This window comes from Falco punctatus (assembly GCF_963210335.1).
Source record: "Falco punctatus genome assembly, chromosome: 4".
In the NCBI taxonomy this organism is placed as follows: domain Eukaryota; kingdom Metazoa; phylum Chordata; class Aves; order Falconiformes; family Falconidae; genus Falco; species Falco punctatus.
Window position 1 is genome coordinate 36,819,425 of NC_137583.1, and position 19,003 is coordinate 36,838,427.

Genomic DNA, 19,003 nt, shown 5'->3' on the forward strand with positions numbered 1-19,003 from the left:
AAAATAGATTTCTTTAACCTGTTATTCAGATTAGCCTACCTGCAAACTGATTTAAATTCTCACTGCCTGTTACTGAATAGTATGCATTTGATAAAGACTAGTTATCAATTATTGCTATTGTTGTTAAAAAACACCACTAGCAGTTTATAGGACTTCCCAAATCCATTTTTATTCAACAAGCTGGGGAAGGACAGATAAGAAGGGGAAGAGGGGAATAGGACACTGGGAATCCTAAGGTACTGAACCAATGATACAATTTCATACTTATTTAAAGTGTGAGCAAATATTTCACCTTTTACACTTGTTCTGGACTATTTATTTATTTCATTTTTATTTACTTCTACCTTCCCCCGTGCTGGAGTCTATTTGCTCAATGAAGTCATGCCTGACTAACACATCTAAGACAGCTGTCCTCAAAGGTGTGTTCCTGAGAAAACACACACACACAAAAAAAATTTTCCTTGAACCTGGCTTTTCCCCAGTGTTAATAGTAGAATCAATATTTATTATGGTGCGGTGAATTCATGTAAAAGCAATGATACAAATACCAGTCTTGAGAAGTATTTTTCAAAAAACATGAACCTCAGATGGCCACGCTAATAAAAATAAGACATGTTCACAGAGATCCTATGGAGTATTTATTTTCTCATCTCCACCATTGCTGTCCTCCACGATGGCACTAAGAGGCAGGACTCCAACTCTTACGAGATTGTCAGCTCTACACTAAGCCCATTTCATTGCATACTAACCATTATCAAAGTCAATGTACTTTGAGATCTTGTGCCAGGTGCGGTAGTAGAAATGGCGGACCTGTTCCTTATTCTTCACCATGCTTGCTGGTTTGCCTTTCTTCTTGTATTTCAGGGCAATGTTGTTCTGGATAGCTTCAAAGTCTTTCCCATGCTGGAGAATAAATAAGACAAATCCAATACTCAAAATCAAACTTGCATCTTGTCATAAGACAACCCAAACAACATGAGGGACTTTGGGGTTCTTTGTGGGAAACTAGATTCCAGTGGTCATAAATAAAATTCCTGGGTATCAGAATTCAACAGCAAAAGAATGACCCTACCTTCCTTTATTTTACATAAAATGCATTACAGATGCCAAATAAATTACTTTCTGATTCCTTGAACTGTTTCAGAGTAAGTTGCTAGCAAACTTTAAAAACAAACAAACAAAAAATCCTTAACTTTACTCATAAATGTGCTAAGTAGCAGAACTGAAAATACCAACTCTCTCATTTAGCTTTCTTTCCCCTGCATTTTCTCCTCTCTCTCTCCTACCTACATTTCTGACTAGGGGGAATGAAAAGCCTGTCACATTTAACACATTTTGGTTATTAGGAGTAAAAAATCTGAGTTTCAAATAATGAAGGTAAATATTATATTTGTAAAAAACCTAAAAATAAAAGACTTCCTTTCTAGAAAACACATGTTGTAAACTGTAGGTCATTCAGAAGTTTATTCTCAGGGTAAAAATAAAAATGAGACACCTAAGTATCCCTGTAAAACTAGGTAATTCCTGTAACATCCCTGGAGTTTAAAAGAAGAAAATTTAATTTTGTGTACATTATCATTGAACTCCTGCTATCACAAGATTTCTTAGTATTCAAAAAAGGTTGGAACTCATTTTTAAACACCCAAGCATGAAAACCTCTTTTGAATGGTAGCAACACAGAACAAATGGAAATGGGGGTCCAAACAAACCAAATCCCAAATCCATCTCACAGCAAGTTTTTGAATATTTTCCACAGCATTAAAAAAAACAGTTTTCTTTAGAGTGATGAAGGGACTTAAACATTATATGGTTCCCAGGAATATTACTGCAAGTCAGAGGAGCTAAAGAAAAAAACCAGTGTTTAAGTGTTCATTTTGTTCACAAAATACATATGCATGAGTCATGCCTACCACTAAAAAAAAATTTATTTTTAAACAAGATGCACACATGCAAAGAAAACCCACCACCACTTCTTTTGTTTTCACCTTTAGCATGTACTTCCGTAACAGAAGTGCTCTTAAAATAATCACAGCAACAGGACAACCAGGAATATATCATATACATCGTATGAGATAAAAGATAAGATGATCTAGCTTTTCTTTGTCTCTCAGCCCTGGTACTGATTTGGCTCAAACCTTTTTGCGGTCAAAGACTAAACACAGTGCCTACAATTCTTATTAGAATAGAACATATTTTCTTATTTGTTAATATTACAGCATAAGCGTGTTGCTTTTGGAAGTTGAGATGGAGGCATTTATTTATTTCTCATTTCACACAGAACCATAATTGAAAAATAATGTTAATTATTATAAACATTCATGAATAAAACTCACAAATATTTCTTGTGTATTTAAAAACAAAAAAGTTTGACACTTTTGAAATGTGGCTTTGATCGACATCTGGTTTATAACCAACTGTATAGACACATATGCATAGACCAATGAATGCATATATGTTCATATGCATTTTGCTCCTGCAAATCTCAACTGCATCAATCTTTTTTTAGGAGTGTCCAAATACTAAACAAAGCCATCTAAGCTTGTTATTTTCCTCTACATGTACCTCATACAGTCCCTCGAAGAAAGTATTTTTGTCCTCTGTGCTCCACGATTCCCACTGCCGTCTGACCTTCTTTCCTTCCTCCTTCTCTCCAGCCGTGGAGCCCAGGTTCCTTGCTGCTGACTTGGAATTCCCAGCAGGATTGCTGGGAGGAATTCCTGATGTCCCACCAGATGTAGTGCCTCCATTATCTGCTGCTGCCAAAAAAAACCATGTCCAGAGTGAATATTAAACCAACAGCGGGATTCATGGATAGAGGAATAAGGGAGGAACTCAGAATTTCTTCCTTCACCACTACTCCCATCTGTATCAGATTTTTTCCCAAAATATTTCACCTGAAATACAATAGGCAAATAATAAGATTTTTTTAAGGAAATAAAATCTCAAAGAGTTCAAAAAACAAAGGGAAGGTTTCAATAGTTTGATTTGTTATTTCCAGAGATAAGATGGATAAGCAGGAATATGCCAGAGCAACCTCTATAAGGCAGCACACTCCGTGCGCTCTGCAGTTCCCCTTTTGCCATCGAGGAGAACTTTGGAGCTGCTGAACACAGTGTTCAATGCTGAACATTGATGTAATCAATAAAGCAAACTAATGACCATGAGAAAATATATGTAATTTAGTATCTTTGCCTTTGGTCTTGATCCTACTGCGTCCAAAATAACTGTGGTAGCGAAACAACTGAAAGATGTCTACTTTAGTTCATCGCATGACAACGGATCAGCATTCTCAAGGGTCTGACCCTCAACATAAGGAGTCCCGTCTCTGACACTTAGCCCGCCCACCTAGGATAATTAAATGTATCCCAAGGATGGCAAGTCCCAACCCCTTCATCTTCCCCAGATCCCCGTGTGGCTTTTTGGAGAAAGGCAGAGAACTGTAATCTAGATTGTACCTTTGGCATTTATTGGCATCCCAGACTACACGGATCAGAAAAAAACACATGAAGATTGGAAATACTAAAATGAGAATAAAGCCTGATGGAACTAAGAGAATTTGCTGTTTATGCAAGCAGGGGACAGGGAAGAAAATGGGATGGGGAAACTGCAGGAAGGTAAGAGCTAAATATAATGCAGTAAGATTCCATTCCCTCATCTTAATTCAGAAAAAAAAAAGCGCCTTTTTTCTTTAATTGCCTCTGAAACTACTATTAGTCTTTCAAAGGCATTTTAATCAGCAAAAACATCATCAACTAAACTTAAACCTGTGATTTATTCGCAACAGAAATCAAACCAAGCATGATGCTTGGTTTGATACTAACAGATTATCGGAATGTTAATCCAGAAACCAGGGAGATGTCCCAAGAACTGCACTCTTTTTTCAGTGAAAATGTAACCATTCTCAGTAACTTAGATTTCAAAAATTTATTTTCTTCATTTTTTCCAAGTAGTATTAAGATTTGACTGCCCTTATCAATGTGATGCATACTTAATAAAACAGAAGCCTTTTAACATTAAAGCATAAATTGCTCATTATATAGAATGCTTCTTACTATTTCCATTTTTCCAGTTATTGTCCTTTATGTTTTGTCTTATGATAAAATGGCTTGCCTTAGTTAATCTGCTTACAAATCCAGCTTGCACAATACGGCAGTCCCAACTAGTTTCCCAAACTCTTATACACATTAGCTGAGTTCTCTCTATCATATTTAGGCCTTACAAGTATAGTTATCTTTTAAAATTCCATTAAAATAAGCAGTTTGATTACCTGAAAAAGTCAGTGTTTTTATATATACATATATCTATCTCATTCAAGAACCACGATAACCCAGTCTGATAATCCCAGTATCATTTTTAAAGAAGAGAGTATCAGAAGAGTAAAAGAGCACCAGTTATAGGCTTACTAAGTTTTAGAGATATGAAAGGTTTGTAGGTATATCTTAAGTATTCAGTTGCAATTTGAAAGTAATTCCTTTGGATGACAAAACCATGTTTCTCCAGATCCCTAAAAAAGCTGTTTGTTCAAATAACAAAGAACATTTGAAATCAAACCTTGAAGAGAGCAAGATGTATGAAAGCACATTTTTTTCCCTGCACACAATAAATATTTACTTGATGTAAAATATGATATTGTGAACATTTTAATGTTAATGTTTCTTTTATTTCTATCACAAACAGGGAAGCCTGTAAGGCAAAACATGAAAAAGAATTAGGCATCTAGAAGCAAATGCACATAAAACCAACTTCTCAAACAGCTTCTCTGTTTTGTAAAGCCTTCATCAGCCACTGATAAAATTACTGAAAGTTAACCAATTTAATTCTATATTGTGAAGTTAAATCCTAAAAAAAAAACCCAAACACCAAAAACAAACGTAAGAAAAACCTCAGCACTTTAACTCTCTTGATGGCTGACAAGAAAACCAACAATTTTAACACAGAGAATTGCTTCCTTTATTCTGCAAATATAAGATTGGAATATCACAATTTGCACGGTAAAGAAATACACATCTTAATACTTAAAACCTTTGGATGAGAAGAAGGAATTCAAACACATCACTCCTCAGTCTACAGTCTCCTGATGCTAGTAGCTCCCAAGGCAAAAGACATCGTTTATCAAGATAGCTACAGGATTTTCTACTCCAGAGCTATTATTCTGATCACAGACCTCTAACTTAGTGAGACATCATTTACAGGAACCACAAATGCAGGGTTTGGGAGTGTTTGTTTGTTGGGTCAGTGGTTTTTGTCTAAGGTTTCTGGGTGGGATTTTTTGTTTGTTGTTTTTTTATACATCACTCTGTACAAATACTCAAACAAGTAAAAACCTAAAGTCAGCTGCCTAAAGTTCAGGTCTTACAAAGGATTTTTTAAAGGTTGTACAGTACACTTGGAACACATGAAGTTTTCATTATTAAAAAGTGTAAGAAGGAAAAGTACAGTAAGGACTTCAAATTCTAACATGACTATATAAAGCTCCTCTTAGGTGTATGTAAAATATGAAATTAATGGTTCTATTAAGGACATGCTAAGGATTCCATTGATTCCACTTCTACAAAGGATACGTAGTTTATAATTGCTCTTTTGTTCCTTTATATATACTTACTATTAGACAAGCCAAAATGTAGTCCTGCAAAGTTTATCACAGCCTTTCTTGTTCTAAACACAAGTTAGCTACTATCCAGACAACTGTTTAGAACACCATCTATGAAGACCTAAAAATTCTAATATCCTATCATCTCTACAGAGGTTTTCCATGACATTTAATTCTTCCAAGAATAAAGGAGTTTGCTGTATCATCCCTTTGTGTAAACCTTCTCACTACTGTGCACGGTAATATTTATCACTGGGTTACCACAACCCACCCTAGAGTTTACGGATCTTAGTGAGGCAATGGAATGCAGTATACTCTAAACCATGGTATTATAGACCGATTCAGCATAAAAGGCAAAAGAAAGAGTAAAGATAGTCATACATCATTAAATTACACCCCATAAATTCATTCTTCCAATCTTACTGTACGAGATTCTTTTAACATACAAAGCAGCTAACAAGTTTTCATGCCTTCACTAATGATAAATGATGATCATTAACTCCCAAAAACAGATTACTTAAAACTTCAGCAATGCATTAAAACAAAAAGGTCCACTGAGGCCAGCCATAGTTACTGCTGCAAAATGGCTGGAGAGGGGAAGAAGGCTTACTGTACCAATCTGCTTAGGTACCTGTTCTAAGTAAAATAATTTCTAAAAGGAGAACACTGCAGAGAAGACAAAGACAAGATGGTCATTCTCACTCTGTCTACTTATCCTACATCACCCAACCACTGAACTAGACACCCACACAATTACAGCTACAAGAATTCCTTCCCTTCATGCCAGAATGCAGTGGAGCACCAGCATCTGCACATGAGGTACAAAGCAGCAAGTTTGGATGTGTAAATTCTCAGCATTCCCACTCAGCTTTCAACCCACAGTTTGCAAAGACATCAGGTTTCTGTATTTGGTATTTGAACTATAACCCCCAATAAAACCATGGATCAGAACACCAATGTTTCAGAGAAACTTACTTATTCCTCTTATCCAGTGTTCTCTACCCATCTATATGCCCTGTCATTCATCTGTGAATGGCCTAACATCCCCTTAAACCACATCTTCTGTAGAAAAAGCTGCTGCTTTTGTACAGCTAAGCAAAACACAAGGACTTGCAAAAATTATATAAAGGGATTAAAGTCCTGCAATTTAAAAATCTGGTATGAAAATGACAAACAATGGAACACTGCATGTATCAAATAATCGAGTCACTGATAGTGCCAGTGTCTTATCATGGCTACAGCCACAAGTTCTTCCTTCCAGGCTCTACTAGCACCTTACTGTTTGCTTTTCAATTTTCCACTGGCAGCTCTTACATGCCAGCTTATTTGTATCTTCTACGACAGATTCCATGTCCACAGAAGCCAGAATCCACAGAGTTAATCCCCACTACACACATGTATCTTAACACACACGCTGGTTCTCTTGTTGGTGTTCTATAGATTTAGTTTGCAAAATTCTCAGCTTCTTCAGAGGTCACAGGCCAACTGTAGGTGGAACATCTATCAGTGAATACCTTCATGAACAAGATGGTACTTTCAAAGACTCTTGCATGCTGCAGGCCAAATGCAGAGCATTAGGATGCTAAACTCACTCCCCAAAGCACAGGAAGTGAATGCCAACTTGTGACATGCCAGAAATTTTCCTTCAGAACATTCTTTCTTCTCTTTGGGGTTCTACAAGAGGCAATAGCAGGGATAAACTACGCGAGATCACCTTCAGAAGAGGTTTCAGTAAAGATTCATTAAGGAGGCCACACCAGAAAACACATCTGAGTGACTATTTTATCCTCACAAACCTGCATTACTGCTCAGAGTCTTATGAAATTGTGCATCAAAACATCTGCTGCCCACAGAGCTGGGCTAAGGTGCTATGATCTATACTTTCCAGAAAGCCTCAAACACATTCTGTGGCACAAATGCGTTTCCCATTGCAGAGCATTCCTCAATGAACATTTACTCCTCAATTTTAATGAAAAAGCAACTGAAGACAAACATCCAAACTTCCTTTCTGATCGCTTGGTAAACGAGCCCCATTTCTAGCCACTTATCTTTCTAATGGCAGATACTACATCATGCACTTCAGTGAAGAAATGAATCAGGTGATCCCACAGAAAGTGCGTACTTTCAGAATTTATGCGAAGCTGCTTGCTCTGTGGAAGGGCAACCCAACAAAGCTGCAGGCTGGATCCAGTTTGCTTTCGTCTCCAAGAATTGTAGCTGAGAAGAGAATACAGATGAGAGAGGAAAAGAAACAGACACATTCCCTGCAAGTCAATGCTTCATTTTGAGTACTAATGTAAGTGGAAAACAAGATTCTACCTTGTATGCCTCCACAGTAAATAGCAGGGACTCCTAAGAAGGGTAAGTCCAGGACAGTTTATGCCATATTGCATGGTTGTACCACACTGTGTTCTTCTTGTATATTAACATCCAAAGTTTTAAACATGGCCAGTAAGCATCCTTATATCCAAGGATACAGACAGTCTAGCTTCTTCTGCCTCTTATTATTTACAAGATTTGCACAACCAAGATGTAGTTGAATGTGTTTAAACATATACAGTATCAATTATCAACAGGAGTCTACAAACAAAACTATACTGAAAGGCTGCTTTTCTACAGACAGTATGTATTTAATATCTAACGTATCAAATGCAGCACTGAGCTAACCAAGCATAGCTGTAAAAAATAAACACAGTTTATAATAAATTTGGTTAGTCCCCCATGTCCAGTAAATCATTATTCTCTTGCTCTTCCATTAGAAAATACCCGTAAAGCCTAGAAAGAAGTTCCATCCAAATCGCACAGTTGTGCGGCCTTGCAGACAGGCATCTTTCAAAGTTCAGTGCCTACTACACAGGGCACATGAAAAAAAATCCTTCTCTTGTGGCATGGGATACTGAGGAGTTCTGGGTCTGAGCCACTTTCAAAGGAAGGGAGGGAGAACAGGGGTAAATGGGAGGGCAAAGAATCAATGAAAGCATGCCAGGGTAGGACGGAAGGAGAAGTACCAAGTGTAAATGAGGTGGACAGAATTAAGGAAAACATGAAAACAAGTGCCAGTAGTCTCTGAAGAGTCATTCATGCCCTGGAGAAATAATGCTGGAGGAATGACATTTCAAATTAATATTACAATACATTCTGCAGCATAAATATTTGGGCAGATAAAATAAAATCATCTTGTAAGTACATATATTGGGTACCTCGGTACATACATCCTCTCCACGAGAGGACAGTAGTTAATTTAAACCGTGTGCTATGGGACACACATTTTGCTGCACTGAAACAAACCGGACTGCCTTCTAGCAAGTTTTATATGATGCCAAAAGATGGAACATTTTAATTCAATTAATGCTTTCAGCTGAATGATCCTTTTTTCAGGAAAGAACTGCCTCCTACTGCAACACAAATCCAAATACTTGTTTGGGCCATTCTACACGTTTTATGAATAAATCTAGAGCAATGGCATAAAAGACATCTTCAAGCTTCAGCTCATCATTGTTAGACTTTATTACTTTTTCCTCCTGACTTCATTCTGCATTCAGAAAATGGATAAAAACACAGAAATGGGAACACTCTACTTCAAACTAAATCTACAGCACATGATGGCAACATATTCCACATTTGCTTTTACCAATGTGGTCGCAGCATACACATGCATGTTCTAACCACTTTCACGGAAAAAAGCCCCAAAACACACCTTAAAACCTGTGCTTGGCAACATTTGTATTTCAGAAGTAAACTCTCAGAAATCCCTCTTTTTCAGCAGCCTTATATTGGTCTGCTTCCTTCCCCTCAACGAACCTCCCTGCTTTTGAACTCTCAAACTGTCTCCACTCCACTATTCCTTCAAGTTCTTCTGCTAATTTCATGCAAGTTACTTCAACACTTACTTAAAGCATTCATACTTCAAAAAGTCATGCATTAGTTGAGGTGTAGACTATGAACTTGAAAATACAACAAAAATGTAACTAACATTTCAAAATAAGAATTCTTAAAAACAAAACAAAACCAAACCCCACAGATTTAGATGTTTGTGCAGGAAATTTTATAAACCTTTCAGCAATCCAAAATGGGTTGGCTGTTTGAAGTGAAATAGTTTTCAAACTTCATTTTACTATGCTGCTTTCTATGCCACTTTTGCCCTAAACTCAAAAGTGCACAAAAAAGGCAAGAAACAGAATTCAAAGATGCAATTAAAGATTACATTCAGGGTAACCTGAAAATAAGCAATGCATTTATACATTCTACTAGGCAGAATTTGAGAATTATTATGAACAATCTTCCCAGAACCATAGTAAGGTAAAGTTGAAAAGTCAGCAGCTGCTGGGTGGGCATACTCTTCCTACAGTTTACAGTAAAGTTTACATTATCAATAATGTGTTCGCTACAATGAAGCGCCCTAAAAGCACAAATGGATCTGCAACAGACAAAAAAAATTTACTATTTTCAAAATAAAATTTAAAATACTATTTAAAAAAAATACTATTTTCAACACTATTTGTACTTTTAAAAGCATGATCAGGACAAGCCAATGCCTGCTGAGTAACAATTTGAAAGAAATTAAGTTTATTGATTGCACTCCTTCGGAACTTTGAAAGAGTTTTCACTTTAGAATACCAATTCTAAAAGCAGGACCACTTTAATAAAATTTTAAGGGCTACATAGCATTTTGAAAGACTATCAACAAAACCAAATTTCTGGTTTCACTGGACCAAGCACAAGCATGGTCTAGCCACTCCTGCTGGCCAATGTTAAATTTGCCTTTGCAGCCATCACCTTGACTGCGGTGCTCAAAATGGAAAAGCTTCTCGTTTTCAGAGCCAATCCAAAGCACAGGCTTTCAAGCTTTTTATCATTTTTATACTTACAGGGGGAAGAGAAAGTTGGTGGGACAGCAAGTGGAAGGATTTAGGTCCAGTCTTTACTAGCAATCTTCACCCTCACATTCGTTCCCTATTGGAAGCTAGATCTGTAAGACACTTCTCTTGGAATGCAAAGCCCTATAAATTCTGATCACAAGACACTCCATTAGGGAGAATTCAGACGAGCCTGGAAAACCTCTCAGTATGCATCCCTGAATGTAAAGAACTCAAATTAGAAAGGATCGCGCTCCATGGCTCTTTTTCTCCAAGTTCTGACAGTTATGACCTCAGCTGTATCAGAATAATCAACTTCAATGCGTCCACATCAAAACTAGCCAAGTAGAGCTACGGCTGGTCTTGCAATTCAAAAAGTGAAAGCATAACCATAAATTCTACTACCAACTGTCAATCCCAATGATTTAAGAAGTTTCCCCAAACTTGACAACATCGTCAGGTACAGTGATTACAAGCACTATCTGTGACTGATTACGGAAATAAAATTTTCCATTCTGTATATAATTTTATTTGGGTTATTTTGGAATCTGAATTGCAAAATAAACTAAGTTTGTTTTTCAATTGTGTCGATACACCTAGTTAAAAATCATTCTGCCACTCTAAAATTGGAAATGAATGTTTATGTACAAATATACAAACATGAATACACACGTGCACAAAGGTACATGTGTTTTGTTCACACGTGCATACACTTTGAAGGCAATGTAATAACTTCAAATGTGTGTATTTGACTTGTCAACCATGGACAACATGTATTCCAAGGAAACACCTTCTCACATTCAATACTACTTACAACACCTGAAATAATTACCTGTAGCTAAACACTCCTGGGTATTCTATCCATTTGTTTATTTGGTTCAATGCAACTAGGAGAAAAAATTATGTAGGCCTTTCCTTCTGTCCTCCAACATGACGCATAGGAGTTTTTCCACTCAAAAAGTTTTAAGAGATTAAAGAGGCCTAACTAAGGTATTAAAAAATACTTTAGTCAATTATATAAACTAACTATCAAGCAACTGATTTCAAGAATTTTTTTGTGCTATGTAATAACTAAAATATCACAATTTGTACTGCTTTATCACTGTTAACAAAAAACTGTTGTAATTTTTAATGTTTACCTAACACCCAGCATGTGCATACCGCCGTAATGGACCAAAGAGTGAGGTAATCTCCAAGACACATTTACGCTACGTGGAGTTTTATCATGTTTTACAACAGTAAACTTTGTTATTTCAAATGCTGAAGAAATCTCAGAGGTTTGGATTTTTTCTTCTCAAAAATTAACAGAAAATAACACAAGGTACCCAAAATTAGTCTCACATACAGCTCAACTACCGTGCCAGGTGTCATCCAGTAACTGCTGAGCACACACAATAGCACCAAGGTATTCAAATACCCCTGCTGTCTTCTAGCTACTCAAGAAACAGCTTTGAAAAACATCAAGTTCTGATCTACAATGCTAAAGTGAAAAAGCATGTGTAGGTATGTACACACACACAAACATTCAGATGTATGCAAAACAATTTTAAACCAAAATCATATGAAAATGCCCAAACTGTTCTGAGCCAGTAACACAGGACTCACGACCTTAGGAGCAAGTATGGCAATATGTGTATTTCATAGCTGTTTCCAAAACAGTTTCTTGGGTAAAATGGTCATAGAAATAATTTGGGGAAATTACCAACACCTTCTGGGTTGTTTTCCCCCCACTTCTTTACCTAGAATGAATATTTTGTTATTATCCAAGAACAGAACTCAGAGTGCAGCTACCTGATTACACAGCTAGCTAGAGCCTGATTTCCTAACCAAAATACGGGAATTCCCTAAAACCTGAGAGATGAAAAACAGGAATTAAAAATTTGCTTCCATAATGCAGATGTTTTCCTCCTCCACATAGGCATGTAACCCCCCCATTTCTGTAAGTGCAAAGGGGACAGTGGGCAGCAGAGAAGCTGAAGCCTTGGGACACAAAGAGGATTTCAGCTACTGTGAGAAACAAGCCCCAAAACACCTTCCCCAAAACCAAACAAAAGATGGCATCTACAGGAGGATGACAACCCCCAGGCCCACAGGTGACCCCCCCCAGCCCTGCTCGCGTGTTTGAAGGGTGCCCAAAGCCCAGTACCTTTGCCTTTTGCAGCAGTGCTGCTGCCAACTGAGGAGGATGCCTGGGAATCCTTCTTCAGCCTCTTGCTCTGAGGCCTGACGCTGGACCTGAGAAAATGATGCTGGTCCTGGCTGTGGGAGGGCTGGAGGGAGGCCGGGGCCTGCGACAAGCTGGGGTTCGGTGGGGGGCTGCTGCTACGGTTGCTGTTAATGATCTTCTCTTCTTTCTTTGTGCTGCTGCTGCCTGGAGCTGCCTCTCCTCCTCCTCCTGCCCCTTCTTCTTCCAGGGACTCCTCATCTCCTCCTGCTCTCTTGCCCAGCTTTTTCACCCCTTCCTCCCCACTGCTCTCTCCGAGTTTCACTGTCATCCTGTGGGGGGGGAGAGAGAGAAAAGAGGGGGGCACAGAGTCAGGGCGGGGAGCCCCCCAGAGAGGGCGAGAAATCCCTGGGCTGAGAGGGGAGAAGTTTAGCTGCAGAAATTCCTCTCAACATGGCCGCCGTTGTTTGTTACTAAATCCCCTTTCGTTTGCTGTCCCGACCCAACAACCTGTGCCGAGGGCGGGAGGGGGAAAGCCCCGCCGGAACCCCCCCCAAACCGGCCCAAAAGGCAGCCGGGCCCCCCCGGCAGCCCTCCGGCACCCTCCCGAAGGGGTTCGGGGCGCCTTTGCCGGAGAAATCGCCCAGCCAAACTCGGGCGTGTGGAAGCGCTCGACAGCCGCCGAGAGGAAAGGCAGCCGCCGAGCCCGGCGGAGCAGAGCAGGGCAGCGCGGCCGGGCCGGGCCGCCCCCGGCCCCCCATCCTACCCATTCCGCGGCTCCTCGGGCCCAGGGGGGCTCTTCTTCCTCCTCACCATGGAGCCGCGGCGATCCGACCTGCCGCGGGGGGGGGGTTCATATTCCCAGATGCGGCGGCGGCGGCGGCGGCTTCTCCTCCTCTCTGTGTGTGTGTGTGTCTCTGGGGCTGGGACTGGCCAAGGCTACCGAGGCTTCCAGCTCCCCCTCCGCCCCCACCCCGCCGGAGCCCCGGCACCTCTCCGCCGCGCCCGGCCGCCCCGCCGCCCCGAGCATCGCTGTCACCGCGGGCCCCGGCGCCGGCCCGGCTGGCCCGGCTGCCCGGCCCGCAGCTCCCGGCCCGCCTGCTCCACCTCAGCGGCACCCCGTTTGCGATGCCCCGGTACCCGAGGGCTCTGCCGGCGGCTCCACGCCCCTCACGTCGGGGGGACCGGGCAAAAAAGTTTTAAGCCATCACCTGCCCGAGGGCCGGCGGCTCCCGGGCCTCCTTCTCAGCCCAGCTACCTGCACACCGCATCGGCCACCGGGGCCACCCGCCGGGGCGGCCTGCTCCCTCTTCGTCCCACCTCATACAGCCTCTCGATTCTAAAGTTAGGGGGGGTTAAATCCTGGAACAAAGTACCAGATAGACACCCAAAAGCTTAAGGCATTAAATCATGTTATCCGCCAAAACCCAACAACTGGGTTGTTTTTTATTCTTAAAGGCGGTAGAAAAATATCACTGACCCCATCCCTAGAAGTCAAGTCCCAAGAAAGTAACCACCTCGAGCAAAACAGAAAGAAGTAGCAGCTGCAATGCAGCCGCCTTGTCACCAGAACAGGAGCCACAGTCCAACTTTAATTGAGGGCAGAGATAAAGACCAGCAAGAGAAGGAAATTCTGAATATCACAAATAAAGAATGCAATGGCTATGGATTAGCCTGACAACAGAATAACGTGGTTGAAAATAAACAAGACACATCAGCATTATATGGCATACAAATTTGTGAGACTCTACAGTTCACAGACTGTAGTCCTACTACTAAACCAATACTTTTCCCTCTCGCGATTTGCAGTGAAGCCATTGAATCTACCTGTTCCAAATTGCGTCGGGCAATGTTCCGTTCCTTGCAAACATTCAAACTGATTTGAGCTGTGGATCTAAAGTCATACTAAAACTTGGTTAACCGTTCACCTGACAGGTCCCCAATTGCAAACAAGCTTGTCTCCACACAACAAGAATTAGAGCGTTTTCAAGTTTTCAGGACAGAAATCTTCTAACTCTGATAGTCTGTGCTGACAAACTTAAGTAAGCCTTTTATCTCCTTGATTTCTAGTTTTATCACGACTATAAATGAAATTATGCATCCAGTGGCACCCTCCAACAACTAACGGGGGATACCCCAGAAACTCATCTTGGGGACAGTCACTTCCAGGGCTGGGGCAGCAAATCACACCGCCTGCCCTGCTTCCCCGCAGCGTCCTGCCTGGCCCTGCGGGGAGCGGTGCCCGGCACCCAGGGTGCCCGTCTCAGCTGCTCTCCCCTCCCGTTTTCACGCTGCCCCTGCTTTTCCTTTCTCTTCCCGAGGGAAAATCTTCTTAGCCCGGCTGCTTTGGTCCGCCAGACCCTCGTGCTGGGCCGCCGTCCCTTCGCCTTGCCCGCTACAGGAGCCCAGCCCCCTCAGAGAGGACGCTTTCCCCGCAGACCCCAGGGCCGCCGCTCCCCGCTGACCGGTGGCCCGGCCCCACGGGGGCCAAGGGCGCCGTCCCCCGTCCCCCCCCCATAAAACTCCGCTCCGCCCCCCGCCCCGAGACTCACCTGCCGCATCAATGCCGCCGCGCAGGCTCCGCGCTCCAGCGCTCCCGCCGGCAGCCGTCTCGGGTCTTCTGGCTCCCGCAGCCCCAGGCACCCCCAGGCTGCGCCCCGGACCCGCCACCTCGGGAGCAGGCCAGCGCGCCCGACGACCACCGCGGAGCCCAGCGCCCCTCCCAGCTTTGCTGGCAGGGGCAGCCCTGCTCCCGGCCGCGGAGGCGACCTCTGCTCCCCGGGCTCCTCCGAAACCGCGGCCGCGGTCCCGGCACCGCCGGCTCCCCACTGGGCCTCAACGCCCCCAGCCGGCGCCGCGGCCCCCTGGCGCCCCGCGCTCGGCCACACTCCGCCGGCGCCCCCGGCCCCGCGCTCGGGCGCAGAGCGGGCCGCGGTGGAGTCCGGGCCGCGGCGGTTCCGCTTCCTCGTCACACTGCGCCGGGCCGAGGGGGCGGGCCGGGACGCAACGCGCGGGCCCAGCTGAGCGCGCCGGCGCTCCCCACCCCGGGACCCCACGCAGGGCGCCCCATTGGCTAGCGGCAAACGGGAGCGAGGCGAGAGGCGGGGGCGGGGCCCCAGGGCCAGCCAAACAAAGCGCGGCGCGGGGCGGGTGACGGCAGCTCGACGCAAAGGAAGAGGTGGTGGCTGGTGTCTGTCAGAGGGCGAGACGAATCCCGAGAGCCGGCTGCTGACTGGCTAAAAGAAGAACCAATTGAGGGCCCTATAGCCGGGGCCCTTGGACGTGATCTAGGTTTCTATTGGCCAGAAAGGCGGTGATTTGCATGTGGCCGTGCCCTCATGGCCTGCCGGGAAAGGGCGGTGCTCCTGGGCGAGGCCGGGGGGGGTGTGTGGGGCGCTGCCCGCGGTACCGGCTGTATCGGGCGGGTCACAGCCGGGCGGTGACGGCAGCGCGGGGCTCTCCCGCGGCACAGGCGAGGCCCGGCTCGCCGCGGGGCGGGGGGGGGGTATCGCGGCGGCAGCAGCCCTCGCTGCTCCTGCTGCCTTGTGCCCGTCGGGGTATGAGGAGTAGGCTGGGGGACGCTCTCCCTCGGAGCTCTTGTCGCTCTCCTCGGAACCGGCTGGGACAGCGCCGGGGCGCCCGCCGGGCCCGCGCTTTGCTGTGCCGCGGGGCTACTACCGAGCATGGCTCCTTGGCCTCAGCCTACCGCTCCTTGTTAGTCGGGGTGGGGGGTGAGGGGGCACTTCTGAACGGGAACGGCCTGCGCGGGCCCCGCCTGCCGCCTCTGGTGGGGCTCGGCCGCCCCGCAGGAGCCCCACCGGCCGCGGCGCTGCGGCTCGCTTGGCAGCACGCTGCTTACCGGCGAAAGGGTTAGATCAGGTCTTCGTAAAGGTTACAAGTAACTCACGTGAAGTTAGGCACGTGTAACCTCCTGGGAAGACCTAGTGTCTTCGCAGCTTCCCGTGTTCTTGCAGAGCTTACACTTGTGTAAGTACCCTGAAGTGGGAATTTTTTAGTTTTATTTTTTAAAATAAACCATCTCCAGAATGAAGAAGCTTTACTCAGTGATGTACTGAATTAAAGGAGGTTGAATTTTTCTTGCTACTCTACTGCTGTGGCCAGTTTTCCAGTGACTGCTCTCTGGTACTTTCATGAGCTGGCTTCACGTTAATTGCTAGGAACAATGATTTCCAAAAATCTTTCAACTGGTACTGTGTGACATACAGGTTTTTTTCTTAAATTCTTTGTAGAAGGAACATTAGATCATCCTCTTTTTGAAACTGTGTTACTATCGTAGCAGGAAAGGACGTCTTAGCCCTCTTCTGAGGCAAATCTTTGTAAGCTATACCTTAGAAATCAGTGTCTTAGCAGCTTAAACTTCACGATGACATCTGCATTATGGAAGATTGGGCTCTCATGGAGAGTGTTGCAAGTAATTATCTTGCAACGATGAACTAAACTTGAATATGTCTTGGGCTCGGTGTCTTCTATAAATATGCTGTAGAACGTATTTGTGAGTAACCAAGTGTATTGCTATAAATGGAATTTGTAAACAAAATGAGAGCAGAATTGCTCAATGGGCTTGTCTCCACTGTAAAGCTTTGCATTTAAATCTTCGAAATAATTAGGATGGGTTGTTGTTTTTTGAGAGAGTATTTTTGCAGTTTTGTTACAATGTAGCACAAGATCGTATGGCTTATTTTTGCCACTTGGTTTGACCCCAACCGATTTTTACAATATTGACAGGAAATGATGCATTCTGCATCTGCAGTGCTATGTATTTCCATGGTGCTTTGCAAAGAAACATGAAGGTATGTTCAGCTCCCCAAGGAGCTCAAGAGTTGAAGGTTTCCATTCTCTCTGTATGTAAATATCTTTATATGCTTGAATAGCCCCATTGCATCAAATGGACTGTTAAGGTGTGAAATTGCTCATGTGTGTAAATGTTTGTGAAAGAAAGACTGAATAAAAAGGAGTTGGACAAGAGCTGAGAGGCAGGGGGTAGGTTGAGATGTCAAAAGACACTTGAACTTTCTTTCGTTCTTTTTTTAATAGTAGGGAGGGTCCATGATCATGCTTTGGCAGACCTGCACAGATACAAAATGCAAATAAACTTTCTGTGTTTGTTGCCATGGTTTTATAGACTAGGCAAGAACATTAACTTGGATTTGCTGTGCATCCTGTGTATTTTAAGGTATGATAACAAATTGCATGTTTATTAGAAATGGATCAAGCAATACAGAACTGTCCAGGAGAAGGACAAAGTTAATTCTTCTGTTGTATGTGGTTTTGTTTTGTTTTTTTTAATTCTGCATGTAATGTGCATGATCATTACATTATTTATAACATGAAAATACTCTTCCAAAAATCTTAGATGTAAAAGCCACCAGTACAGTGCATGTTGTCCTGTATTTCCTTTTTAGGTTATTTAGAAGCTACTAAGTTTCATTCATAACTCATTTGTGCTAAAAGGCTCTTAAGTTATTTAATCTGACAAATGGTAATGGATGATCTTCATGTTACTAAAATAGTTCTTTCCTGTTTCAGGTAAGAGGATTTAAACCAAAGGTCATGCACCTATTGTTAATCCTTTATGGCTTACTAAATAGGAAGCACCTAATCGTGAAACTTTTTTCCCCCCCCCCTCGGCATCTGAGGTCAAGCCCTTAGAGGAAGGGATGAAATGCACTGTGTGGGACTGCACTCCTGAAATCTGTCTTGGGACTACAGGGACTCAGAGCTGTTAGACATCTTTTATGAGTGCAGTGTGCAGGAAGGAAGATCTCTGTATCCTAGGATGCCCTGCTCATTTGTCTGTTTAGGATACAAATCCTTTACAGCAGGTCTTCTCTGTTGGGTATTGGAGGGCAGGGAACTTTAATATTCAGCTAAGCATGCACAAGTAGGGATGTCTAGTTCAGTTACTGGGCAAAATTTTGTGTAACATTGAACGAGGCAATTATGAAAGCTGTAAAAGTGGTCACTTGAGCAGAGACAGTCAGTGAGGTTTTCAGATGATTTTTATTCCAGCCCAGAAAGGTATTATAGACTAGATGATTGCCTGAGGCTCCTGCTGGCCATGTATTTCCAACTTGATTGTACTATGTAATTGCAATAGTTTCCCCATTAGCCTGGTCTGAGAAAACAAGGCATCTGCCCACATGGTCTGCTGAAATGCTCCAAGTCTGATGCTCTCAAAAAATCCTGTGGGCACTGTGCTTTGGGAGTGGCACCAATGTGAGCTAAAGGTGTTATTATGTGTCCAAGAATCCACCAAGAAGAGATGCCAGAAATGACCTTCTTGGAGCTGATGCCTTGTAAGAGAGAAGATAAAAAGCTACACGAAATGGGACTGTCAGTGCTGGTGCTCAGAACAGTTTGTTCTAGAGGGGT

At 43.1% G+C, this 19,003-nt stretch overlaps 2 protein-coding genes across 4 annotated transcripts in view; one reads left to right on the top strand and one right to left on the bottom strand.

Moving 5' to 3' along the window:
• The window catches only part of CRAMP1 (cramped chromatin regulator homolog 1), a 53,511-nt gene extending 37,919 nt beyond the window's left edge, over nt 1-15,592 (bottom strand). Inside the window, exons 1-4 of one of the 3 annotated variants that reach the window (XM_080383429.1) lie at nt 15,163-15,592; nt 12,593-12,942; nt 2,563-2,756; nt 750-903 (exon numbers count right to left, since the gene is read on the bottom strand). In XM_080383429.1, the coding sequence (XP_080239555.1) occupies nt 750-903; nt 2,563-2,756; nt 12,593-12,941 (697 nt within the window). In that variant the 5' untranslated portion in view covers nt 12,942; nt 15,163-15,592. Of the gene's footprint in view, nt 1-749; nt 904-2,562; nt 2,757-12,592; nt 12,943-13,376; nt 15,113-15,162 lie in introns of those variants that run through there. The other 2 variants (XM_080383428.1, XM_080383427.1) reach the window with 2 other exon arrangements.
• Nucleotides 15,593-16,457: 865 nt separating this feature from the next.
• Nucleotides 16,458-19,003, top strand: part of IFT140 (intraflagellar transport 140) — an 85,642-nt gene continuing 83,096 nt past the window's right edge. The window contains exon 1 of the mRNA XM_080383391.1: nt 16,458-16,597. The gene's annotated coding sequence lies outside the window, so the exon portion shown is untranslated. The remainder of the gene's footprint in view (nt 16,598-19,003) is intronic.